General features: G+C 33.2%; 1 protein-coding gene across 1 annotated transcript in view; it reads left to right on the top strand.

Moving 5' to 3' along the window:
• Window positions 1-27,642, top strand: part of CD109 (CD109 molecule) — a 152,076-nt gene that overhangs the window by 68,917 nt on the left and 55,517 nt on the right. The window contains exons 7-14 of the mRNA XM_031964622.1: window positions 2,455-2,539; window positions 10,363-10,459; window positions 13,098-13,239; window positions 14,190-14,299; window positions 18,004-18,228; window positions 21,004-21,105; window positions 21,186-21,248; window positions 22,516-22,692. Coding sequence (XP_031820482.1) covers window positions 2,455-2,539; window positions 10,363-10,459; window positions 13,098-13,239; window positions 14,190-14,299; window positions 18,004-18,228; window positions 21,004-21,105; window positions 21,186-21,248; window positions 22,516-22,692 — 1,001 coding nt within the window. The remainder of the gene's footprint in view (window positions 1-2,454; window positions 2,540-10,362; window positions 10,460-13,097; window positions 13,240-14,189; window positions 14,300-18,003; window positions 18,229-21,003; window positions 21,106-21,185; window positions 21,249-22,515; window positions 22,693-27,642) is intronic.

The raw sequence follows: 27,642 nt of genomic DNA, 5'->3' as shown, positions 1-27,642 counted from the left end.
CCCCAAAATTATTGATTGTCTTCCTTCTAATCTCTTCTTCACTAAAGTCTTTCTACCCTTCACACTGTGGCCAGGGTGATTTATTTTAAGTGAAGATCTGACCATGTCACTATCTGACTCAGCAAATTCTCCAGTGGCTCCCTATTTGCTTTCAGAATAAAATGTAACCTTTTTTTTTTTTTTTTTTTTTTTTTTGTTCTTAAAATTTTTTTTTATAACCCAGCTGAAATCTATCTTTCCAATTTTGTTGTGTACATTGTTCTCTCTGTCTTGTTCTTCTAGATTTAGAAAAACCTACCTTCTATGTGTTCTTTATATATGCTATTCCTTCTATCACCTCAGTGCCTTTGCACAAGTTATTCCTTACTGGACTGAATTCCTTCCTTATCTCTGTCTCAGAGAATGTCATTCTGTTCAATCTGTCAGATTCTGTTCAAGCACTACTTCCTATCTTTATTGATCTCCCAAATTGCTAGTGTAATCCCCTCACAAATACCTTTTATTTACCTTTGAGAACAAGGATTATTTCATTCTTTACATTTGTATGCCTAGTACCTAACACAGTGCCAACAACCTAGCAAATGTATCTTAAATGTTTGTTGATTGATTGGCTAGAATTTTCTGTAAAAGAAAAAGACTATCAAGGTATAAATATCAGGTGATTTAATATTACATCAGGCAGACAACTTATTTCAATGACAGTGATGCAAGGAGCAGGGGAAAAATGAATTAATTGTTATATTGATGTTAGAAGGGATCAGAAATGGGATAAAGGTGGGATGGAGAGAGAACCATTAATTACAAATTTTTGGTCTGTATCTTTTGTAATTATTTCTTATTCAAACAATAAAAATTGGGGATGGGAAGAAATCTATTTTTATTATTATTTGGGGACTTGAGCACTCTATAGTCTCATGACCAAATGGACTAGTATGGCAAGGCCAGAATGCCTCCTCTTTGCTATTTGAAGGGTCTGTTATTGGAGGGTGATAGTTGCTAATAGATGAGATTAGGAAGTGGTGGACAGGACTGAGATACTGATGTGAGTCAAGAAAAGGTCAAAGAAGTCAAGTTCTCTTTATTGGTTTGTAGTCAAGAATGTGCTAAATATTCTAACGCTTGAGAATTCAGAGAATCTTGATGATGATGAGGAATAGGGCATGACAATGATATATGACCCCCATATTTGGAATGCCGGGTGTTCCTGATCCCTTGCATGTACAACATTAACACATATGATAGGCTGGAGCTTCTTCAGGACAGGGTCTGCTTCATTTTTTAAAAAATATTTCCATTATTTGGTACAGTGCTTGGCATATAGTAGGTGATTAATAAATTCTTGTTCATTGAATATTAGGAACTTCCTAAGAGACACTGTACCTCATAAGAGGTATAACAGGTCTTCTTCATTTTTCTTTTTCCTTATCAGTACCATTCTATTTTAGTCCCAGGATTTCTGATAGATCCCAGTGCTTCCTTGATTTTCTAGGAATTCAAATCAGAGAGAAAATGATTCATTTCTGCAGATGGGAAGGAAATTTGGTAAAAATATATGGTGCAATTCTTAACACACAACTGACCTTTAAAACAGATGACATTTGAAAAGTCTTGGAGTTTATGATTTTAAATTGATTAAAGAATTTTATTATTAGAGAGGAAACAAAATGCTTTGTAAATGCTTTGACATATGATTGGCCATTTGTGAAGCTAACATTCATTTGAATGAATGAGAGAGAATATATTTATTAAGCATTTATGTTTACCAGACCTTGTGCTGTTTAAAGATAGAAGTACTAAAAAGAGACAATTCCCCCTTTCCCCCCAGGGATTATATTTTATATAGAGAGACAGTGCAAATAGGGTATTTGTTCCATTTGGTCCCCAGAGGTCAGAACTAGAAACAGTAAGTGTCAGTTGCAGAGTTAAAATAGGCTTGATGTAAGGAAAGAGTGTAGAATAATTAGAACCTCAAAGAGAACTGGGCTGCTTTGGAAGTTGTGGGCTGTCCTTCACTGGACAGTGGTGTTTAAGTGATTTCTAACTAGTGTTTATTGGTTCTCTTATTTTGGGAATTTTTTGAAGATATACATTATTATCTCCAGTGTTAAGACATTAATAATTCTACCTTTTTGAACTAAAATGGACTTACTTTCCAAATAGCAAAAACTTACTTTCTCTCTGATTTCCCTCTCCCCATTAAAAAACAAAAACAAAAACAAAGTCTTGTAAAAATTATGCAAAATCAAGCAAAAAAATCATCAGCTATGTCTAAAAATGCCTTATTCTTTAGTCTTTATTCATCACTTTTCTATCAGAGGATTTATCATCATGCTTCATTATCAGTCCTTTGGAATCATGGTTAACCATTGCATTGATCAAATAAATTTCAAAGCCATTATTTATAATGAAATCAATGGAATTTTAAATAATTTTAAGCTTATATTTGTTTTTCAGTATTACCCAAATTTGAAGTTACTCTCCAGACACCTTTATATCATTCTTTGAATTATAAAAACTTGAATGGCACTGTTACTGCAAAGTAAGTATTATTACTTCTCTCTCTCTCTCTTTCTCTCTTTGTCCTCCCTCCCCCTTAAATTCTGGATTTTAGCTATGATATTTCTATGTTTTTAATTCTTTACGATTTTAAAAGAATTTTAATAGAATCTGCCTAGTTTCATTTTGTAATATTTTTGAAATTTGGCATCCAATTTTTTGTTTTTCATTTGTTTTTGATAGTAGATACTTTGCACAGTTTTTTAAATGTTTAGTCTATTGCCTTTGTTCTAGTATTTCTTGTTTTGTTTTCTTCATTTTATTTTTAAAAGAACATTTAAAAAATTTATTTTATAATAGCTTTTTTATTTTTCAAAAGGCATGCAAAGATAGTTTTCAACACATCTTTGCAAAAACTTGTGTTCCAAAATTTTTCTTCCTCCTCCTTTCCTCCTCTCCTAGGTAGCAAATAATCTAATATATACATGTTATCATGCTGCACAAGAAAAATCAGATCAAAAGGGGAAAAATGAGAAACAAACAAAATAAACTTAAGCTAGCAAACATCATCAACAACAAAAAAATGAAAATATAATGTTTGATCTACATTCAGTCCCTGTAATTCTCTCTCTGGATGCAAATGGCTCTCTTCTTTACATGTTTATTAGAAATGGCTATCACCTCATTGTTGAAAAATCATCTCATTGTTGTAAAGAACCAAGTCCATCACAGTTGATCATGACCTAATCTTGTTGCTGTGTATAATGTTCTCTTGGTTCTAGTCACCTCACCTAGAAACAATTAATTTCATTCTATTTTTGAAGGTGTCTTCATGAGTAAGGTTTTTTGCCTTTTGTTCTATGATTATTTAAAAAAAATTTTTCCCTCAAAAGCTCGCATCATTTTTTATCTTTTGCTTCATTTCTTCTATCTACTCTTGGAGTCTTATACTGTCATTTTCTTTAGATTCTACTTTAATTGTTTTGGAGTTAGTTAGTCTTTTCTAGTTTTATTCTTAGGCCTTTTAAAATCAAAAGTATTCCTTCATTGTATTTGTTCAGAATTTCCTTCTCTTTACTTATATTTTTAGCTATCAGTTCCCATTCTAGAACATTGTGCCAGAGTCACATTCTGGCCTCTTCTGTATTCTCAGGTGGGGAGATTGGTTTTATTTATGTGTTTTGTGTATGTGGTTGCTGCTTCAGTGATAGATGGAAAGGCTGATTCTCTGCCAATTCCTTTGCTACAATCCTTGACTACTGTTTCCATTGCCTGATGGCTCAATTCAAGTGTTGGTCTTGGTCTTCATATTAGTTCCTTTTTTTGCATTATTGGAATAGGAATTTAATTGATATTTCTCTTTGGTCTTAAATGCTGTTCCATATGGAGCCCTTTTAGATTTTTTTTCTGGGGTGTTTATAAGAGAGCCGGTCTCCTTTAGGACCATTCATGTTGTCATCTTTCATTTCTTAATTCTGAATATTATTTCTTGTGGCACAATAATATTCTATTATATCCAGATACCATATTTTGTTTTTTTTAAATTTCATCAGACATTTATTTTAGTATTATCTCCCATTAAACCATAAGTTCCTTGAAGGCAGGGATTATTTTTTGCCTTTTTTTGTATGCCCAATTCTTTGCACAGTTCCTGGCACAAAATGTTTAATAAATTTTTATTGATTGATTTTTCAGTTCTTAATGACTATAGAAATTGCTGTATAAATATTTTGATGCAAATTGTACCTTTCTTTTTATATTTGTTTTCATTGTATACGATTAGCAATGAATTCTTTGAAGTAAAAAATATGAATATTTTAGTCTCTGTTTTAACATTATTCCAAGTTATTTTCTACAATGGTTGGATAAGTTCATCATAGCTCCATGAATAGCCTGTTTTTATTGCTGTTTTCCCACAACTCCTCTGGTGAATGTTTTGGTCATCTTTGCCCATTTTGTGAGTGTGAGGTGAAACCTTAGAGTTGTTCTGAACTGCATTTCTTGTTACTAATTTTTTGGAGCAGTCTTTCATATGCTTGTTAATAGTTTGCAGTTCTCTTGAGTAGTAGTTACTTATATTTTTAAATTGCTTATCTACTAAAATAATGGCTCTTGGTCTTAAAACTTTTTGCTAATTCCTTATGTAAAATGTTTGCACTAAATATCTCTGACATGATACTTGTTGACATCTTTCTTTCTTGTCTTAATTATGCTAACTTCGTTCCAGCAAAAGCTTTTCAATCTCATATAATCAAAATTTTCAATTTTTATCTTTTGTGATCACCTCTATGCCTAATTTCTTGTAAAATCTGGCTTTTCAACATCTAAAACTTTTGTTAAGATTGCTATGTCTAAGTAGGGTAAGGTTTCAGTTGTTTTTGATTAGCTCAAAAAACAATAAAGAGGATGTTTGTAAATCCTCTGCATACAGTCAAGTCACTTCAGCACAGATTCAGAGTGACTTCTGGCATAACAGAATAGCAAATCCTAATGACTTAGAAATTGTTTGAATGATCTTAAAACTTAATAGTATTTAATTTTATTATTAATTTTAACAAAGTAAAAATAAAGCATCTTTTTAAGTAATTCTGGGGTTTAGCAGTGACGATGGCTAGCTTCTGATAGTACTTGATGGTTGACATGACAATATCTGCTTTGGTATTTGGCATAATTTAATAATGCTGTTTTTAACACTTAATAAATGCCAGATTTCAGCAAAAGCAGACTCAGCAAAAACAATGCCATCTGTCTAGTTCTGATGGGATTTTTAGGCAGTGTGGCAAGTGCTGTGTGGTGGTGATTTCCCAGCTTAAGTTTTTCACAGATCAAAAAGTTGCCAAATTTCTACCCTAGACATATGTTTATCATAAAGTTATGGGAAACCTTTGTAACAACATAAGAAAAGAGGCAAAAATTTTGTTTAGGATTTTGTTACCAACTCAGTCGTCTGTCTAGGTTCAATAAAGTTGACAGCTTTTCTTTTTGAGTGTTTTCTGAATTTGGGTACCATGGAGAAATTTATGAATCAGAAAATATGTAAATTCTGTATTTTCATAATTGCTACTCTACACACTTTATATTAGTCAAAATGTCAAAAAAATCTTTGTACAAATTTCTTTTTGAATTCTTTGACTAATGCCTTTGAATCTTGGGACATATAAAAAACCAAGCCTATCATTGACGTGCATATGGACTTAATTGAGGCTGTACTTCATCTTGGATTTTGTCCTTAATTTTCATATTGTTGCGTTTTAGAATTTAAAAATAAATCCTTTCATTTTACTTAAGTTTGTCACTGCTTGAGATTTTTTGGTATACTTTAATGCTCCAAAGATATACTGTCTCTTTGGATTTCTAAGGGAGTGACAACTTGGCAGCTGGGCCCCTCTTGGGCTTCCTGGATCTCTCCATTTTGTCTGGCCTTATCCCCTGGAAAAGGAGCAGCAATAGTAGCACCAACCTGGAAATTTGGTTTCTACCTTGGTTTTATGCATTCCAGACAAGATTGGAGGCAGGAAAGGATTCCTTGCTGGAGATGACTGGGCCTAGATTGAAAGTCCTCTGATTAGCTTATTATTCTGTTCTCAAGTCTCTTCCATTTTTTTTCCTGCTCATTGAAACTGTGAGAAACTGAGCCCAGAGAATTTTTAGAGATGTTGCCTTAACATTCAAAAATGGGTAATTGAGGCAGGATGAAAAGAAGGAAGGGGACGTCTAACAGATGAGCAAGATAGGAAATCTCCTTAAATACAGAAGCAGATGGGCTCAAGTGATTATCACTTCCTCTTGCTAGTGCTTTCTGTTTTAAAAATTTGCCATCTTTTCTCTCTTTCTGTATTATATATGCTTATTTATATATGAATCTTCTTCCAGATAGAAACTAAGTTCTCTAAAAGGAAAAATTGTTTCATTTTAGTTTTTGTAGCCCTAACACCTAGCAGTGCCTAATACATATTCAGTTCTATACTATCATATTCATCATTTCTTATAGCACAGCAACATTTTATTATATTTATATACTATAATTCATTTAGCCATTCTTCAATTAATAGGCAGCTATTTTGTTTTTTTAATAGCTATTTTACATGCAAAAAGTTTTCAATAGTCACCCTTGTAAAACGTTGTGTTCCAAATTTTTCTACTTCCCTACCCACCTCCCTACTCTCTTAGGTAGCTAGTAATCCAAAATTGGTTAAGTATGTGCAATTCTTTTAAACATATTTCCACATTTATCATAGGCATCTATTTTGTTTCCAATTTTTTGCTATCACAAAAAATGCTGCTATCAATATTTTGGTATTTATGGAGACTTTTTCTTGTCAAAGACCTCTTTAGGATGGCATATCTAATATGTAATCTCAGGTTCAAAAGGAATGGTCGTTTTAGTTTTTCTATTTGCATAGTTCCAAATTGCTTTTCAAAATTGTTGTACTGATTCTCTGTTCCACTAACATTGCAGTAGTTTGTATATCTTCCTACAACTAGCTCTTTAACATCTACTTTTCCCTTCTTTTCTAATTTTTGCCAATGTGCAGGATATAAGATAAAACTTCAAGGCTGTTTTGATATGCATTTCTCTTATTAAAATTTGGAACATTATTTCATATAGTTGTTAAATAGTTTGCTATTTTTCTTTTGAGAACTGTTTGTTTTGATCCCTGGCCCACTTATCTAATGAGGAATGGCTTTTGGTCTTATATAAATTAGTTAAATATTTCATTATCTTGGAAACCAACTACTAGAGTATTAGAGTATTTGACTATTAGAATGCTTCAGTTATTTAAATTAATTTGCCTTTCTCAGTTTCTCTAAATACTTGGATTTTTCTTTCAGAATTCCCACTTAGCTTGTGACTTTTCATCAGAAATACTTTAAAGTCCTCTACTAAAGATGATTTTTTTTCCCTGTATAGTATTGTAGTCAGCTTTATAGGGTGTTATTCTTGGTTATAATCCTTTATCTTTTCGATTTAGAATATTGTCTTTTAAGAGCTCTTCTCATTTTCAGTAGGAGCTTCCAGGTTTTTTTGTGGACTAGACTGTATTTTTTTGGTTTTTAGAATTTCTTTAGTATAGCTGCTTACAATATTTTTATTTTATTGTGGAAACTCTGAATTTTGGAAATGACATACCTGGGATTTTTTTTCCCCAACTTCCTTTGGGAGGAGATGATTGATAGAATCTTGTTATCATTGCTTTGTCCTCTAGTTCTGATAGATATGGGCAGTTTTCATTAATGATTTTTTGAACTATGTTGTCCAGGCTTCCCCCCCTCCCTTTCAAATCCTGGTTTTCAAGGAGTCTAATGATTCTCCATTTGTTTCTTCTTGACCATTTTCCCAAATAATTGTTTTTGATAGTAAATGGTTTAAACAGTTAATTGTCAATAGTTGTGCATTTTCCTTTTGTGACTCCAAGCACTTGAGTGATTTCTTGAGTAATTTTTACTTTTCTCTTTGCAATTGGGCACATTCCGAGCTATGCATAATAGAGAAAAACATGAGAGGTGTGATAAAGACGAATTAATGGAATAGCTGGTGTCCTAGTAGGGACTTCATTGGTCTTATTGACCTCACCATTAAAAAAATCTCCCTGTGTATTCATAATATATTTTTGTTTTCTTTAAATCTCAAGTTTTTTGTTGTTGTTGCAATTACATCCCCAAAATATATTACAAGTCCTTTTGCCTCTAAACCCAAGCTTTCAAAGGTATTGATGTAACTTGATGAGAAAATAAAGATATTTTATAAAACTTCATGGTGGAATGTCTGTAACAGCCATCAGCCAGAAGGTCCTTAAGGAATCCAAATGGTACAGGAAGCAGATGTTATTAATTGATTATTTTAAACTAGTGAAAGCACAAAAGTGATGTTGGGGTCTCATCAGTCTCTCCATCTTCTGACAGTACCAACTAATGTCCCAGCAACTTCTAACTTAGTTTTGAGAGGAAGACCATGGTAGAGAGGTTTACAGCAGTATGGTAAAAGTACGATACTCTCACACTGACTTAAAAATGATACACAGTGGAAAGTAAGATTCAGGTTAAAAATATTTTAGTTTTAAGAATTTCATTTGCTGTACATTATTCATGGTACTGCAGATTTTATAGTGTTGTGAAAAGTGAAAATTATCTGAGATAATTTTTTTTTATTGAGATGTTAGCACAAAAAGTCCCAGAATTCCAAGGAGTTACTAGCAAGGAAAAATGTTTTGCTTGTTACCAATTTTATATACTGCATTGTTTTGGATTATTTCATGATTGCTATATTAGGAAAAGTACATATTATCAAAATTAGTGTTTTGTTATGAAGAATTGTATGCAGAAAAATTTATTTTCAGCAATCTCTGGCAAAAGATTATAATTTTTATTGTGGAAACCTAACTCCTTATTTCCCATAAATTCAGTGTGTCAACATCTGTGTTTTTTACTTTTTTACTGTTTTTTAGACATGCTAACTTTGTAAAAGTTGAGGGTTGATTGTATTTTCTATTTTTTTTTCAACCTTTGGTTTTAATATTTCTTGCTGTTTGATAGAATCATTCATGTCTCTGGTCTGTTTTAGTTCTCAGGGATTCCACTTCTTGGGTAAGGTTTACCACCTTTCTTCTAAGCTATTTATTCTTTTGATTCTTTCCTCAAGAGTGTTTATTTCATTTTTAACCCTTTCTCCCTCCTCATTTCTTCTAGGTATTCATGTTATAGTTGTAGGAAATCTATTTTTTTAAACTTTGAGTCTTTGTTTAGAGTTGTTATATAATTATTCTCTACTTTTAAGGATTCTCTATATCTACACTTTTTTTTGACTCACTCATTTTTCCAAGTTTAGCTCCAGAGTTGTGGAATTGTGGCAGACTCAAGCTTTACCTCTGATCTACTGTTGGGTGGGCTTCTTAATAGAGAGTTGGATGAAGTGCTATGCCAAGAGTTAGAAAGATTTGAGTTCAAATTTGGCCTTGGACACTGGGCAAATTACTTAACCACCGTTTACCTCAGTTTCCTCTGTTGTCCAATGGGAATAATAATAGCATCTATATCCTAGGGTTGTTGTGAGGATTAAATGAGATCATATTTGTAAAGTACTTTTGTGCTAGTTGGTGCTTAGTTTAATAAATGCTTATTTATTTCCTTTCCTTCTCTGCTTGATCTTTGCCTGCACCTGGGTTTCTTTGTTGATTTTCTGTCTCCTGAATTTAGATTCTCCTGGATCTTTGAGTTTTAAGAGTGCTGGATCCTCAGGTAGTCTAGGGCATCTTGGTACAGAGTGCTGGTAACCTCAGAGTTCCCAGACCTAAAATGTCCTAATCTGAGCATTACTGTGCCATAGTGGATACTGTCATTTTCTACATCTTCTGAAAGTAATATCCTGTGGATTTCTTAGGGGACTCGCTCCCCAATATCTTTGGACACAGAGTCTTGCAGCCTTATTTGTTTCTGGCCTATTTCTGGTAGCAATATGAGGACTTTTGATCTCTGGGAAAGTGAAGCTAGAGACTTGTGACATGTGAACCCTTTTCTGGGATAAAGCATCAGCTTTTTTTTTTCTCTCTCACTATATCAATTCCTTATTCTATCTCATTCAGATGATGAAAGTGTAATAGATACCTTTGATAGTGATAGACATATTTGCAATTTATTGACTCAAGGTTTTTTTGGAAAGCTTATTAATAACAATATTAACTTTTATTACAATTTCTACTTGAATGTCTTAAGGATAAGCTATTGCTCATTATTGGAATAATTGCGATATTTTTAGGTGATAGTGTGAAAAAATCGCATCAAGGATTACTGTTCATAACTGGCATTTTTGACTATTATTTTGACATGATCCAATTTGAAATAGAAAAAAGATGGTTATTTTTTTTTTAGGTACACATATGGAAAACCAGTTAAAGGTGATGTAGCACTCATATTTATACCTCTGTCCATCTGGGGAATAAAGAAAACTATAACTAAACATTTTGAGGTAAGAATTTTTTATAAAAAAATCATGAGATTTTTCTAATATAGAAAACACAATCAGTCAGTAAATATTTATGCCAGGTACTGTGCTAATAAGCATAGGGGATGCAAAGAAAGGCAAAAGACAAGTCCTGTTCCCAAGGAGCTAACAGCCTAATGGAGGAGATAACATGTGACAACTATGTACAAAAAGCTGTAAAGAAGAGACATTGGAAAAAATCAACAGATAGAAGGCACTAGTATCACAGGGAATCAGGAATAGTTTCCTATGGGTGATGGGAATTTAGCTGGTTCTTGATGGAAGCTAGGAAAAGCAGGAGACAGAAATGAAGTGAGGGGATATTCTAGGTATGGGGGACAGCCTTTGAAAATGCTTGGAATCTAGGAATGCTGTTCAAGGAATAGCAAGGAAGCCAATGTCACTCAATCAAAGAGTATGTGAGGAATAATGTAAGGGAGTAAGAAGACTGGAAATGTGTGTATTGGGGAGGTAGGTTAAGAAGGATTTTGAATGCCAAATGGAATTTGATCTTTGATTATGGAGATGATATGGAATCACTGGAATTTGTTGAGTAGGGGGGATGGGATAGTCAGACCTATACATTTGGAAGGTCATGAAAACTGATTGTTTAAATTAAGATTTTACATTTATATAAATTTACATAAATTACAAAAATATATTAAGAAATAGACAAATTAGTAGGCCAATCCAAATTTAATAATAATGATAATTATGATTATATAGGATTTTAAAATAAAGCACTTTACATACAATATCTCATTTCAGCATCACAAACAACCTTTGAGATAGGTTTTTGTAGGTATTTCTATACATGGAGTTTGAGAATTAGAGTCTCAAGTAATAAATTCAAATAATTTAAATAGTAAACATCAGAGGTAGGATTTGAACTTTAGGTTTTCTGACTCCAAATCTACTAGTCTTCATTATCTCCTACAAGGTGATGAATGACTTGATAATTTCTGGCCTGAAATCAGGAAAATCTAAGTTCAAATTTGACCTCAAAAATTTTGCTAGCTCTGTGGCTCTGGGCAAGTCATTTATCCTGTCTGCCTCAGTTTGCTCATCAGTAATATGAGTTAGAGAAGAAAATGGCAAGCCAGTCTAGGATCTTTGCCAAAAAAACCTTAAATGGAGTCACAAAGAGTTGAACACAATTGAAATGATGAACAACAACAAAATAATAAACTATGATAAAGTCTTGAGTAATAAACTTGCTGTAAAATGTTGTAAACTTTAAATGTAGATATTCCAAAAGTAGAGGTGTCTCACTGAGTTAGCAAAGGAAACATTAAAAAACGAATAATTCTTTATCACATAATAGGCTTTACATTGAGTGACTCTTGCTTCATGTTAGAAAAATTGGGGCAGGTTTTTAGTGTCTTCTCAAGGGTGTAGGAGTACCTCTGAGGAGTCAGAAGTCTTTTTTCCTAATATTAACAGATCCAACCTCCATTCCAGTGCATTCCTTCATTATTTACTGACAGTGGTTAACTCTCTGGTGCTGTTTAACAATTAATTTCAATTAGTTTTTTTTTTTTTTTATAAATAGACATTTACTTTGAAGATATAACATATAGAAATCTAATGTTTCCCTTAAACACCTTGGGGATATAATTCTCTCCTATATAAATTCTTTATTTTCTTAAGGTACTTTCATTGTACATCTTACCTCTCTAGAATCAGACTCCCCAGCCTCTTCCATATAATGGACTACGTTAGCAAAATTGCTGATTCCTGTTCACTAATCCTTTATTACAATATTAATAGAAAGGTTTGCATTAGCATTTTGTATACATTATCTCATTTACTCTTTGCAGTATTCTGTTGATTAGGTGCTATTATTACTAGTATATAGTATTAGCTATATATGGCATAGTATTATATATATATATATATATATATATATATATATATATATATATAATAGCTATAGTATTAGCTGCCATTCTACTAAAGCTAGGTGGTTATGGCATTATACGAATCATGGCCTTCACAGAACCAACCACATCAACTTTATGTTACCCATTTATAATCCTATCCCTCTGAGGCATGATTATAACAAGTTCTATTTGCTTATGACAAACAGATCTTAAATCACTCATCGCATATTCTTCTGTCAGCCACATAAGTTTAGTAATCATTGCAGTCCTTATACAATCTCTTATAGGCTTCATGGGTGCCACTGTGCTAATAATTGCCCATGGTCTCACCTCCTCAATACTTTTCTGTCTAGCCAACACAAACTACGAATGCATCCACAGCCGAACCCTTATTCTAACTCGAGGTGTCCAAATAATTCTCCCCACTTTATAGATGAGGAAACTGAGGCTGAGGGAGCTTCAGTGACTTGCCTAGGGTTACACAGCTAGGATTATGTCTCACATAGGACTTGAACTCAGGTTTTCCTAACTTCAAGACCAACATTCTATGCACTGTACCAACTAACTGCCTCATTTATATAGTTACTCTTTAAATATAGCAAAATTTTATATTTTTATAAAGAGAAAGGGAATGAGAATGAAGCAATTTTGATTTTATTGTGGTTAGAATTTAATTTAGATATTTTTAGAATTTGAATAACTCAGTTGAAAAAATAATGCATTCCTTTTTTTTAAAACAGATAAATGGATCTGCAAACTTCACTTTTAGTGATCTAGAGATGAAAAGTGTCATGAATCATGGAGAGGAACTACATTACCCGAATGATAAATCTTCTCCTGGACCAGTGGAAATTGTCGCTGTGGTGACAGAATCACTTACAGGTATATAGCACATTTATTCTAAAGGTAACAATTTTTCATTATAATACTTTGGTATCTTCTAAAGAGCTTTTAAGAAAATCACTGACTCATATTTTGATGCTTCTTATATAAGATTTTCTTTGTACAAATACATTTGTAAATTTTATTGTCTCTTCTAATCCTCTAGGGAGAAGTTATTGTTCAGTGATATTGAATATTTTACTAGTTTCCATAGAATTAAAAAAACACCTTTTTTATTTGTTTCATTCATTTAATATTTATTAAGCCTCCAGTTTAAAATATTTTAGTAGTTACTGGGAAGGTACAAAAATTAAATGATATATCATCTTGCACTTATAGAACTTATATTTTAATATATTAAATAGATATAAACATTGAATAATACAAAATATTCTTGGGATATTTTTACTTCTCTATAACCTGTAAGTCAATTATATGAGATTAGTAGCTAGTATGATTTTTTTTTATATTCACCACTGAAAATTTTGGGTATTCTCTCAGGTTTTAGTCTGTGGTTGGAACATGTAGTCTTTCTTCAGGCTAAACATAGTCTTTGTTTTCATTCAAATATCTCCTGAAATCTCACTTCATTCATGATGTCTTTCCTTTTTCTCATTTTCTGATGTTATATTGGATCATAGATCTAGAATTGTAAGGAATCTCAAATTTCCAAAGTCCCTTCTCTTTGTGACAATAGAGTTGCTTTATTTTCACATTACACATAACTTTAATAATGGGGCAAAGGAAAGGAGGAAGGGAGGGAGGGAGGAGAGAGAGAAAGAGAGAGAGACAGAACCCTTCTGCTCAAGAGCCAAAGGACTTGAGGAAAATGAGCTTCTGAAATAACTACTGATTAATTTATTGATATTGAGCCCTGGGGAAAGTATTAGGAAACATCTGTTGCTAAAAGTTAATTTCTTTTTATCTAAATGGTATTATTTCTGAAACAGGAATTTCCCGAAATGCAAGTTCAAATGTATTTTTCAAGGCAAATGACTACACAATTGAATTTTTTGATTATGTTAATGTCTTGAAGCCTTCTCTCAACTTCACGGTTACTGTAAGTTGGTATATTTAATTATATGTGCAAATCAATAGTTAAAATAATGATTTCATATGTATTATGTTATTGTTAAAATATTATAATTACATTATTTCACTTGGTTCACAAGGCCACCCTCAAAGATAGGGAGTTCAAGTATTAGGTACCATTTAAGAAAACTGAGCACCAGCCCTGAGTTCAAATCTAGTCTCAGACACTTAACACTTTCTGGCTGTGTGACCCTGGGCAAATCATTTAACCCCAATTGCCTCAGCAAAAAACAAACAAACAAAAACACTGGTGATGAAAAAAGTTAAGACTTTTCCAAAGATGTAGAATATATAGTGAAACTGGTGTTTAACCCATACCTTTTGAATCTAAGTCCAGAACTCTTCAAATGAAATATAATAGAATTAGAATTAAACATATCATACTTACCAGTGTCCTAATATTTAGGTTAAGCCAGAAAGAGAAATGTGGGTTTCTTTATCTAAAGTCTGTACACTAGCTTTTTTTAAAAAAAATTATTATAGCTTTTTATTGACACAACATATGCATGGGTAATTTTTCAACATTGACCCTTGCACTCACTTCTGTTCCAACTTTTCCCCTCCTTCCCTCCACTCCCTTCCCTAGATGGCAACTAATACATGTTAAACATATTAAAGTATATCTTAAATACAATCTATGTTGTGTACCAACTTTTATGAATCATGGGGATAGTCAGAGAGAGGGAACATTTTATGTATTAGCAGACTGGGGGCAGCTGGGTAACACAATAGGTAGAACGCCATGCCAGGATTCAGGAAGACTCATCTTTCTGAGCACACATCTAGTCTTAGATACTGTATGACCTGGGGCAAGTCACTTAACCCTGCTTGCCTCAGTTTCCCCATCTGTAAAATGAGTTAAAGAAGGAAATAGCAAACCATTTTAGTATCTTTGCCAAGAAAATTTCAAACGGGGTTGCAAAGAATCAGACATGATTAAAACAACTGAAAAACAACACTATTAGCAAATTACATCAGCAAATTATCAAATTGAACCCTTATTTTTATGGGGATTAGGAATTTTATAGATATAGCGATATAAAGGGTTAATGATGGTTCCTCTGAATAAGTCTATCACTTGTGACGTGAAGTTTGTGCTATTTTTTTAGGATTTGGCATCCAAATATAAGTAACTAGACTATAGTACTTTCTTTCTATTTAACACCTGTTTTGTATTTAGTACCATCATACGTGCTATGAAAGATACGTAGATATATCTCTCATTGATCTCATCCTTAAAGTTTGGTTGAGGAGATAGTTTTGAATAATTGAAAAGATTACAAGTGATTATTAACAAGTAATAAGTAATAAAAGTTATAAGGCCAACAATGGTATCAAATAAATTATATGAATAAGGTGGGATGAACAGGAAGGTTCATGGAGGTCAGATTTGAAATTTATCTTGAAGGATTAGTAGGATTTCATTAGGCACATCTGAAGTAGGAATTCTTAAACTGTGGTATATATATATATATATATATATATATATAGAATTCTGAGTCCATGTGCAGATTTCAGAGGATTTGTGAACTTAGACAGGAAAAAAAAATCACTTTCCTTTCACTAACTGAAATTTAGCACTTCCTACAATTGTTTAAAAATGTTATTCAAAGAAGATGTCTTTAGATTTCTCTAGACTGCCAGAGGGGTCCAGGATACAAAAAAAGTTAAGATATTAGTGGAAGAGACATGGTTGGAAAAGCTGGGAGCAAATTGTTCACAAGAAGACTCAGAATTTTCTGTTCAGAAGTTCAGATTAGTAGGCAGTAGAGAGCCATCAGAAGTTTATGAACATTATGGTTACAAAAATGAAAGAAATATTCTTTAGAAATATTAATTGGCTGGCAAAGTTCAGGAAACAGTGAAGACAGAATCTGCAAAGAGAAAAGATAAACATTTATATAGAATGTACTATGAACAAGGCACTGTGCTAAGTGTTTTACAAATATTATCTCATTTGATCCTCACAGCAATCCTGTAAAATAGATCCTGTTATTTCCCCCATTTTACAATTGAAGAAAGTGAGGCTGAGAGAGATTAAGGGACTTGTGCAGGATCACTGTGATGGGTTAAATCTGAGATAACTAAGGAAATAAAGGTTCTAACTGATGAGCATATCAGTTTATTAAGCTATGCATGCCACTTGAATAACAAATTGGGATCAAGCTTCCTGAGCTTTGGTCTTGGACCCTAAATACAGTAGGAGACAGATTTTTGTGCATTAAATATAAACAATTACCAAAATATAAACCAAAATGCAAGATTATGTAACCTGTTTTCTAATCGGAAGAAAGATTAGGGCCTTGCTGAGTTGAGAGGATGATGAATGAGTTTTGAGAGTTGGAAGTAGAGAGAGTAAGTACGTGCATTGTTCTAGATATAAAACAGACCCTGATTCCCAGGATTAACAAGCAGATGGAATGAACAGGCAAAATGAAACTTAGCTCTCAAAATAGAGTCAGTTTTACAAGATGGAGTCAGTTTGATTTTCTTAATTCCCACAATTTCCTCACACATAGTCTGGAAGCAGGAATACCAGTTAGGAATTCAGGAATGTGGTAATTCACCCAGGCATGAGCTGGGTGATAGAAGAGGCAGTGGGAGGGGATAGTAGGAGGAGACATTTTGAAGAAAAATAAACAGAACATGTGTACTTTTAGATGTTGAAGAAGGGGAGGATAAGAGAGGAGGAGCAGTCTATGATGTAGTTTTGAAACCAAATGAACTGGAGAATTCCCCTAACAGGACAATTTGGGGGGAGAAGCTGATTTGGAGAAGAAGATAAATTTTAGACATGTTGGTGCCTCTAGATGGGAATTCTTTTTCTTCAGGGAAGGAATTTGAGAAAGTTGTGAGGACTAGAGAACAAAATTGGCAGAATCATTTTACAAATAGTAACATTTGAAGTGGTGGCACAAGATAAAAATCTGAGAGAGAGAGACAGAGAGAGACACACACAGAGAGGAGAGAGAGAGAGACAGACAGAGAGAGAGAGAGAGAGAGAGAGAGAGAGAGAGAGAGACAGAGAGAGAGACAGAGAGGAGAGAAGAGAGAGACAGAGACAGAGAGACAGAGAAGCAGAGAGTGACAGAGAGACAGAGGAGAGAGAGACACACACAGAGAAAGACGGAGAGAGACAGAGAGAGAGACAGAAAGACAGAGACAGAGGAAGAGAGACAGAGGAGAGAGAGAGAGAGACAAAGAGAGAGACAGACACAGAGAGAGAGACAGAGACAGAGAGACAGACAGAGAGACAGAGGAAGAGAGACACAGAGAGGAGAGAGAGAGAGAGCAAAAAAAAAAAAAAAAAGACAGTACAAAGTTTTAAGCAATTTCGAAGGAGAAGGAAGGGAACTTTCCAATTTTAGGAGAATTTTAGGAGAAGGAAGGGAACCTAATAAGAGAGACAGAGGAGAAGTAGATGGAGTATAATAGACATCAAAGGAAGAGAGAATTTTAAGAGTTTAATGGAGAGTCATGTGCATGCTTCAGAGGTCAAGGAAAGTGTCTTTTTTTCAGACAATTGTGTTTGGCAATTAAACCAGTGAAGATATTCAATAGCTTTGTTTCAGGATAATGGTGGGGATGGAGGGTGGAAATCAGATTCAAATGAAATAATTCCTTTTCTTCTTCTGTAATGTCTTTCTCTTTATATTCCTTTCTATCAATTAGGTGAAAATAACCCGTTCTGATGGTGTTCGGCTGACTCCTGAAGAAATAAGAAATAATGTAATGCTCACCATAACACAGACAAATTACACCAATTTTTGGGACAGATGGAACAATGAAGATCAGGAAAGGGAAACTGTCCAGGTCCTAAATTACACAGTTCCAGAAGATGGGACCATTCGTCTTGAATTTCCAATCCTAGTTAATACCAGTCAACTGCAAGTGAAGGTGCTGTTTGGGTCCAATATTCTCTTAATAAAATGCTATTATGACTGTAACTTGGTGACTGGATTTCCATTACCCTGTATAAATACTGGTGAAGAAGGCAACAACCAATCACGGCTTAGAATACTTAGAGAATGAGATATTTGACCATAAATAAATGTGGGAAAAATTCTTTGTTAGAATTCATAATGATTAGATAGTGGCAGTTCTGAGAACTCAGTTTTTAGAAGAACATTTTAAATAAAATAATCTAAGAAGCTACAGTAGATGAGAATATATTAAAAAAACCCCAAAGACATTTTAAACATACCCAGTTTTTTGTGATTCAAGTTTTGTAGAATTTGGATATGGGTTTAGGTTATACTAGAAATGAATTATTTATAAAAGAGAAAAAAAGAAAATAGGAGTGGTTGTCTGTTCTCCCAGACACTTGTTAACCTCTCCAATTAAAAAATCTTTAATGGTTTTGTTTGGTGTCTCTTTGCCATTTTTTCTGACTCAGGCTGGTATCTGCTTTGTATCACAAAGATGGGATTGATTTGTGGAATATGGCTTTCAGTGATGAACATCTGATTCTTTTCCTTGTACTTTTTTCATGTGGATTGAGTGATGAGCACATAGAAATAAACAATGATCCATTCTTTTCTTATCCATTTGTGGACTGGGGAGGGAAGGGTATCTTTTTGGAAGTATGTGTGATGACTCCTTCCTTTTTTTTTTTTTTTTCTAAGTCTGTCTTCTCTACAATGGTTTTCTCTGGGGTACTATAATAATGATTATTACTATTCTAATTTCTTAGGGCCATTAATTTCTTTCCTCCCTTAAAATACTACTTCACTTCCTCCAGCATTTATTAAGCATCTACTGCATGGTTGACATTGTGCTAGATGTTGAAGATACAAAGGCAAAAACAAAACAGTTCTTGTCAAGGAGTTTGCATTCTATAGTGGCATAGGAATGGGGAAGCAATATGTTTCACATAGCAAAAGTGATCATAGATTATTTAAAGTAAACATAAGATAATTTTGGAGGGCTGCAATAATTGGAGGTAAAATCAGGAAAGCCTCAGATAGAAAGTGGTGTTTGACTTGAACCTTAAAGGGATCGAGGAGTTCTAAGATGTGAAGTTGAGAAATGGGATTCCAGGTCTTGGGTACATGTGCGTAGATAGGGAGGAGAAAGATGAAATGTTATTTATAGGGACAACAAATCAGACATTTTGGTTCTAATATAGGCTGCATGAAAGAAATATTAATTAATGAATATTTTTATTAAGTGTTTATTACATTAGTGTGCAAATATTTTGCATACAAAGAAAAGAGAAAAAACAGCCCTGCCTTCTGGAGAACTTACATTTTAGAAATCTGTTTCAGTGAGGGATCAACGTGTTTTAAGGCTGAAAGTTGTGAAGGGCTTTAAAAGCCAAACAGAGAATTTTATATTTGATCCTAAAGGTGAGAGAGAATTGCTGGAATTTATTGGGTGGGGCAGGGGATTTGACATGGTCAGACTTCTATTTTAGGAAGATCTCTTTGAGGACTGAGTGGAGGATGGACTGGTATGTCCATGAAATGATATTTGTGATAGGAAAGTCAGCCAGTGTAGAAACTTAACATCTTTCCCTTGAGATCCTGATATCAATGCTAACCTAGTTGAAGGTGGGTAGAACTCTTTCTGTCTTTGTGATCTTATGCTTTATTCCCCTCCAAGCATTGATTAAGTTACATTTGCCTTCTTGCTCTTCCTAACCCATAACACCACATCTCTGAACTCTGTGCTCCTTTTCTGGTCCTCTTCAATGGTAGTAGTACCTTTCTTCTGAAACCGCTTTTTATTTATTCTGAATATATTTTGTAGATATGTAGTTGTGTCTCATCTTTCCCCTAGAAAGTAAGTTCCTTGCTTTTGCTTATTTTTATTTACAGAGCAAGTGTAGCATAATGCTTGACCTATAGTAAGAATTTAATAAATGCTTGTTGATTATGAATATGAATTTTGGGTTTTAATATTGGGGAGAAAATGACTTATCTATTTATGTACAAATAGCTCTGTTTGCTGTAGCCATTTTCTGGTAAGTGATATGCTCTCTTTTATAAAGGGAAGGATAGTTGATACTATTTTCAGTTATAAAAATCCTAAATAGTAAACGTATCCTTATATACATTATGGACAGAGTTGTACAATTTAGACATTATGAAAATGTGTTTCAACAGTTACTATTTTATTGACACTAATACAGACAAATTTTAAAGTCTTGTGTTGTGGAAATGATCCTTACTTATCAAAGGATCTGCTGGAATAGCATAGGCTGTGGCAGGTCCTACTGAATTGGAGGAAGTTTGGTTATGAGCCTAGTGATGGACTCTTAGCTATTAATAATATATCTTCTCCAGGGACCAGCCTGGTTTAGTCATAGAGCTCTGTTATTAGAAGGCTGGCCACTATGATAAATCATTTTTGTCCATAACAAAAACATGATTATGGTCTTGTAAGGTTTGAAGTGGTTTAAACTAGGATTGGTGGAGGGGAATACCTACATCATTGAAGACTTACTTTTTGAAGTATTGAAGCATAATATTCTTTTAGTTTACAATTGTTTATGTTTGTGAATACCTAGTATTAAAGATAATTTTACCTGCTTTAAAAAATATAATCTATTTTATTTTGAAAAGGATGGATTATTCCATATTTTATATATGCTTCATATCTATTGATTGCCAAGAATTAGTGGAAAGTTATTAAAACAATTGAAATTAAGCTTTTTTTTTTTTTAAACAGGCTTCTTTTCTTGATGGTGTGAATAGCTTATCAATTTATGGCATGTTTAAGTCTCCTAGTATGACATATATCCAATTAAAAGCAGGAAGTGAAAATGTAAAGGTAAGTATATTCACGTGATTATCAATAATTATAATTAGCCATATGATTCTTGTATGCTAATGAGAATGTTATTTTTCCAGGCTGGCTCACCTTTTGAACTGATTGTCACTAGCAACAAGCCAATGAAGGAATTAAGTTATATGGTAATTCAGCAACTTAAAATATATTATGCATCATTTGCTATATTACTGTATGTGTATAGTAGTCTTTCTGTGTTTCTTTCAACATCATTCTTATCCAGACTGTTTCATATAGTACCTTCAAAATATTCTTTTATACTGCTGTTCTGTGGACTCCAGGGACTGACTCCATCACTCAGTAAATTTATGAGTCACAAGATTAATAATAGCTAGCATTTATATAGTTCTTTAAGATTTGCAAAGACCTTTATGTTAGTTTGATAGTTGATGAATCTGAGGCCCAGATTTGTTAAAAAATAATTTGCCCCAAATTATCCATATAGGTAGTTGTGATAGCAAAGTGGAATTCATACCCAAGACCTTTCAAGAGATAGCTCCTTCCATGGCACCAAATTGACTTAGAAAGAACTACATGTCTCCAGTTGTGGAGATGAAACTCTAGAAATTTAGTCAATCTCATTTCAAAATTTTAATGTTTTTCTTCCTTTTCTCTCCTACCCATCATTCCTGTCAAGTCTGCATTGTTATATTCAGGTGTTTTTTGTTTTTTTCTTTTTGTTTTCCAACATTTCACTTGTAAAAACTGATCCACACAAATGGGAAAATTTTCCTCTTCTGCTTCACTAAACTAATCCCTCCCCCCCAATTTTGTAAGTTCTTATATATGTTCATAGTAAACCATTTAATTAGACGTATCTTAAATTTTTCTAATGCTGAATACAAATAAATTCTAACTCAGATGAGTGTATTAGCACAGGATACTTACCAATGTATATTTGATTCTGGAAGAGTTTTGAGACTGAAATCAAACATATATGTCTGAACTTGAAATGATGATAAATGTAGAAGATATAATTATTACAGATCATAGTATTGGCTTTTCAGCTACACCCAAAGAAAGAACACTGGGAAATGAATGTAAACTGCTTGCATTTTTGTTTTTCTTCCCAGGTTATTTATACCTTCTGAATCCAATTCTCCCTGTGCAACAAGAGAACTGTTCGGTTCTGCACACATATATTGTATCTAGGATATATTGTAACCTATTTAACATGTATAGGACTGCTTGCCATCTGGGGGAGAGGGTGGAGGGAGGGAGGGGAAAAATCAGAACAGAAGTGAGAACAAGGGATAATATTGTAAAAAATTATCCTGGCATGGGTTCTGTCAAAAAAAAAGTTATTAAAAAATAAATTTAAAAAAGAGTTAAAAAATAAAAAAAATATAGTATTGGCTTTATCATAAAGTAAATTTAATTTTTCTTTTTCAGGTGATATCCCAAAGCCAGGTAGTTGCAGTAGGCAAAAAGAACTCCTCAAGTTTTTTTTTAACACCAGAAAATTCCTGGGCTCCAAAAGCTTGTATAATTGTGTACTATGTTGGAGATGATGGGGAAATTATAAATGATGTCATGAAAATTCCTGTCCAACTTGTCTTTAAGAATAAGGTAAGAAATCAGAATCAAGGTTGTAATTAAACAAATGAAAAAAAGGTATGTTCCTAAATATTTGTTTAGAAAAGAAAGATTAATGTGAATTGCTTAAATTTCAAGGCTAGAATTTTGGTAAAATAGAAAAAAGATTTTAAGAGATAAACATTTCATTTATTATTTGATGAACTATTATCAGTTTACTTGACACTCCTCTTGTTGTCTACATGTATTCCTGCAATGATCAAAGCTCATGATTTCAGAGATGAATAAGTGCAGCAACATTTTCACTTATCATGTACTGTTGAGTGTGCATTTATTTCTGTGTATATCCATACACATTTGTGTGACTGTGGTTTAATGTTGCTTATAGTTTATAAGGAATGAGGATTGGCCCCATATCCTATATGGTATGTTTTGAAAGTCCAAAAGTTTCCAGCTTTCCTAAGATTTTTAGAATCCTCTATATAAATGCTTTATTTTTTTCAGTACTTAATAGGTGCTTTTCATATAAGAAGTGCTTAACAAATGTATATTGAAAAAATAAACAATACTACAGAAATCATATGCTCTTTTTGTACAGACTGAGAGGGGTGAAAATTGCATTTGGATTGTAGAAATTGTTTGGTACTAATTTGGAATAAAATGAATAAAGTGTTAGTGTAGAGATCTGGGTGGGACAGAGCAGGTAAGGAAAGTTAAGGAAGCAGTCACTAGAGTTTGGTAGAATTTAGTCAGGGATTAGCAGTAAGTGGTCCAGGAACAATTTGGAGTTCTTTAATTACATATTTGAAATTTTTCTGGTTAAAATAAATAAATTAATTTGTATCCATATATTAATCCATTAATATCTAAATCCATTAATTTCTAAATAATATGATTATATAATGCATTATGCACTACAATAGTTAATGACATTAACAATTCATATTTATATAAAGGGTTTGAAGTTTTCAGAGAATTCCTTTGAGGATTCAGGAGAATCCTTTGAGGCAGGTAGTTTAACATTAATCTTATATTACAGATGAAATAACTGAGTCTCTTGGAAAGTAAATGATTTGTGTATGGCTCTACAGATAATAAGTATCAAGGTTACAAGAACTCCTGATTATACATCCAGCATTTCTTTCATTATTCCATGATTCCATACTTAACCTTGGTACCTGATATTCTGTTTTTAATAATCTCATAAAGTCATGGCTATTGGAGATAGAAACTATTGAGCTGACTGACCTGCCAGTGAGGATTGTTCCTGCCAATGAATGTAACATTTGGGAGGTATGGGAATTGAGTGCAGAAAGTCATAAATTCATTGCTATTTATTGAAGACCTTGGAACCCATATGGTGGGTAGTTCCTGACTGTCCTTTGCTTACCTGCTTGGGATTCATGATCTTTTGCTAAAGATTAGTAACCAATGGCTTTGTGGTGATTTCATAGATACAGACTTTTTTGTGATCTTGAAAGAATGAAGAAATGCTTTAGTAAATAGTTAAAATAAATTAAAGCTAAAGAGATATTGTATTTGACTATCATTTCTCTAATAAATATATGCCATATTATCTTTCACTTCCATCCTCTTTTTCTTTTTCTTTTTTTTTTTTCATTTTCATTGCTGCCATCTTCATGAAGTCTCAAACCATGGACAAATTAAAAGGTCTCACATTTTCAATAATAGACATTTATTTATTATTGTTGTATATAAGATGATTTGAAATAGATCCGGGGATCTTAGTGTACTGTATAGGTCAGCTGTATGATGTAGGGGCCAAGAAAGAAAAACAGAACAAAACCAATGTGATCTTGGACTTCATAAAAGAGGCCTAGCTCCTGGGATTTAGGGAGATTGTCTCTCTGCAGTTCCCACAATGGACCCAAGTTGGGAGAAAAACAAATACAAGATAGAAAGTTTATGGTTCATATGAACGTCTCTGCAGAATGGCAAGATTCCAAAGCTAAATCATGCAGAAAGCATAGTTGCAATGCTAGAGAATAAATTGTTGTATGAGTCAACCCCATTCTGATTCCCCAAAGTTCTGATTTTCCAGAACCTGACCTTACAGCTTAGTCAGAGACCGGGTTTGCCACATCCCTTTGTGATTCAGTGTCCCTTAGGGGATCATGGAAATGAAAACCTCAGCCTTTGGTGATCACTCTCTCTCCTGATATCCTAAGGGACTTCTTGCCTATACCAAGCATTGAGTCATTTTGCCTATATTATCTTGTATTGTTATGTATGCCCCAACTCCCTGAGTAGACTAACCCATAACTTCAGTGGCTGCATGAACTTCCACAAAATTTTCATTAAACCAGAATCATAATGTTAATGTTCAATAACTAAATTCTCAGAATCTCTGCTATGAGAAGGAACCTCAACAACTAATTAGTATCACCCAACCACAAAAGTAATCTCAATTGTAACATATCCTAACAAAAGTCACCCTTTCTCTGCTTGAAGACCCTAGGGGAGAGAGTTAGGAGGGAGAGGAAGAAGGGAAAATCTATCATCTCTTAAAATAGTCCAATCCACTTCTGGACAGCTCTAATTCTTAGGAAAATTTTCCCTACATCGAGCCTTTGAAATTTCTAATCATTATTCCTGGTTCTGTAATGTGATGGGGCCAAAAAGAACAAATCTCACCTCATCCCTATTCCACAAAAGAACACTTCAAATATTCTAAAATAATTGTCATTTTCCCCTTGCACCTCTTCTTCTACAGGCTAAATATTCTTTCCAGATGAGGATCAAATTTCATGGACTTAATTAAGGCCCTTCACTATTCTTGCTGTCCTTCTCTATACAGTTTATCCACGTTCTTCTTAAAAGTATGGTGAACTAAAGTCAATACTCAAGAGGAACTGCGGACCCTCCTCCCTGTCCTCCATACTTTCTCCTTTGGCTTGTAAGCCCCTTCCTTGACTCATTAGCATGTAATATGTCAGTTGTCTTGTACAGGATGCTACAATATTGTACACTTCTCCAAATAACTCCTTGATAGCTGCTGAAGCTGACTCAGTTGCTGAACTATAAGCACTCAGCAGAGAGCTCTGATCATATCCATGTGGTGTCAAACTGAAATAAAAAAGATGGGGCACTAAGCCCCATTTATAAAATCACCTGTTAACATTATCTATGTTTTGTTGTACTTTTAAAATTATATTATTTTCCAATTACATTTTAAACAGATTTGGACCTTACTCAGGCATGTGATGGGCTACATGTTTGATACCTCTGCTGTATGTCAGATTAATTTTTCTAAAAAAAAACCCAACTGTGTTTTACTTATCAGTCCTCTTTTATAAAGCATCCTTTAACCTGACATTCAGGGATCTCTGTTACCTTTTCAATCTTTTCTGTCAGAATTCTCTTACGTAAGACCTTTGCTTCATTTGAATTGATACACTTATTTTTCCCCATATATATACATTCCTTATTCTGTTTCTTTATTCACATCTTTTCTCACAAACTATTCCTTCTCTTACTTAAGTTCTGTTCTTTTTTCCAGGTCCAGCTTCTAAGTTCTATCTCCTCTATGAAGTTCTTTCTAACATCTAGATGGATGGAGTGCTGGACTTGGAGTTAGAAATACTCAAGTTCAAATCCTGCCTCAGACACTTACTAACTTTGTGACCCTGGGCAAATAATTTAATTTTATTCTCAGTTTCCTCCTCTGTAAAATGAAGCATAAATCTCTTAAAGTTGATATGAAAATCAAATTAGATAATATATGTAAAGTTCTTTGCAAATGTTGAAGTGCCACATAAATTTTAGCTATTATTATTACTGCTGTTATTATTATGGTCTCCTGTGATGATCACTTGTCCTTTAAACTCCTGCCTTCATTTAGTGCCTATATTCAGCATTTTGTCATACTTTGCTTTTCTACTTCTCTCTTGACATATATATATATATATATGTATATATATGTATTTGTATGTGTATATATATGTAATGTGCATGTGTGTGTATACACACACACACACACACGTATTTATTTGCTTATTTTGTCTACTATTCTAAAGCATCTGGTTGCCTCATGCCAAGGAAAATATAGAATTCTTATGTACCGTATGTGCTCTGGAATCTCATCCAATTTGAATCTATGACCAGTTTGAATCAGTTTTATTAATCTGCTGCTGGTGAGAAGTTGCTGGATTAGGAAATTAAAAAAGGTTAATCATTTCATTTTTTTTGGTACTATGGTTATTTTTCAATATGCTGCCCCTCTGCAAATATATGTATATGCATGTGGATTTGTAAAAGGAAAAAATAAAACTGATTATGTTTGACACCTTATACAACATTTGGCACTGTTTCTGAGAGAAGGGAAAGTATATTTTATCATTTGTCTTCCAGATCCAATGTTAGTCATTGCCTTTATAATTCAAGTTCAGCTGCCTTTTAGAACAATTTAAGTTTATTTTATTGTCGTTATTGTGCATAATGTCCTCTTGGTTTCACTTTCTTTGCTCTGGATTTGTTTTTATAAATTTCTCTAAATTTCTCATTTGTCTTTTCTTATCAGTAAGTCAAAAAGCATTTACTAAGCACTTTCTGAATGCCAGTCACTGTGGTAAGTTCTGGGGATATAAATAGAAAAGTATAAGATAGCCCCTGATCTCAAGGTGCTTGTATTCTGATGAGAGAGACAACATATGGAAAGTTTTGGTTGCAAGTCAGATAGAAAGGTCTCATGGTCCTTAGGATGCAGCAGCAAAATGAGTATTAAGGCTTTCTTCTATATTATCATTTTAACTGATAAAATCATATAAAATTCTAATGTTTTATTAAATACTTTTTTATTTTTAAAACAATTAAAATTTTGTTTAAATTTAAATTTTTAAATTTTATTTTTAAAAATACACAGTTCTTTATGAATTGTGTTGGGAGAGAAAAATCAGAACAAAAAGGAAAAACCATGAGAGGAAAAAAAAACAGAAGAAAAAGAAAAAAAGTGAACATACCATG

Source organism: Sarcophilus harrisii, chromosome 4 (genome assembly GCF_902635505.1).
Source record: "Sarcophilus harrisii chromosome 4, mSarHar1.11, whole genome shotgun sequence".
In the NCBI taxonomy this organism is placed as follows: domain Eukaryota; kingdom Metazoa; phylum Chordata; class Mammalia; order Dasyuromorphia; family Dasyuridae; genus Sarcophilus; species Sarcophilus harrisii.
Note: the sequence above shows the minus strand (reverse complement) of the source record. Positions and strands in the feature narration are given on the sequence as shown.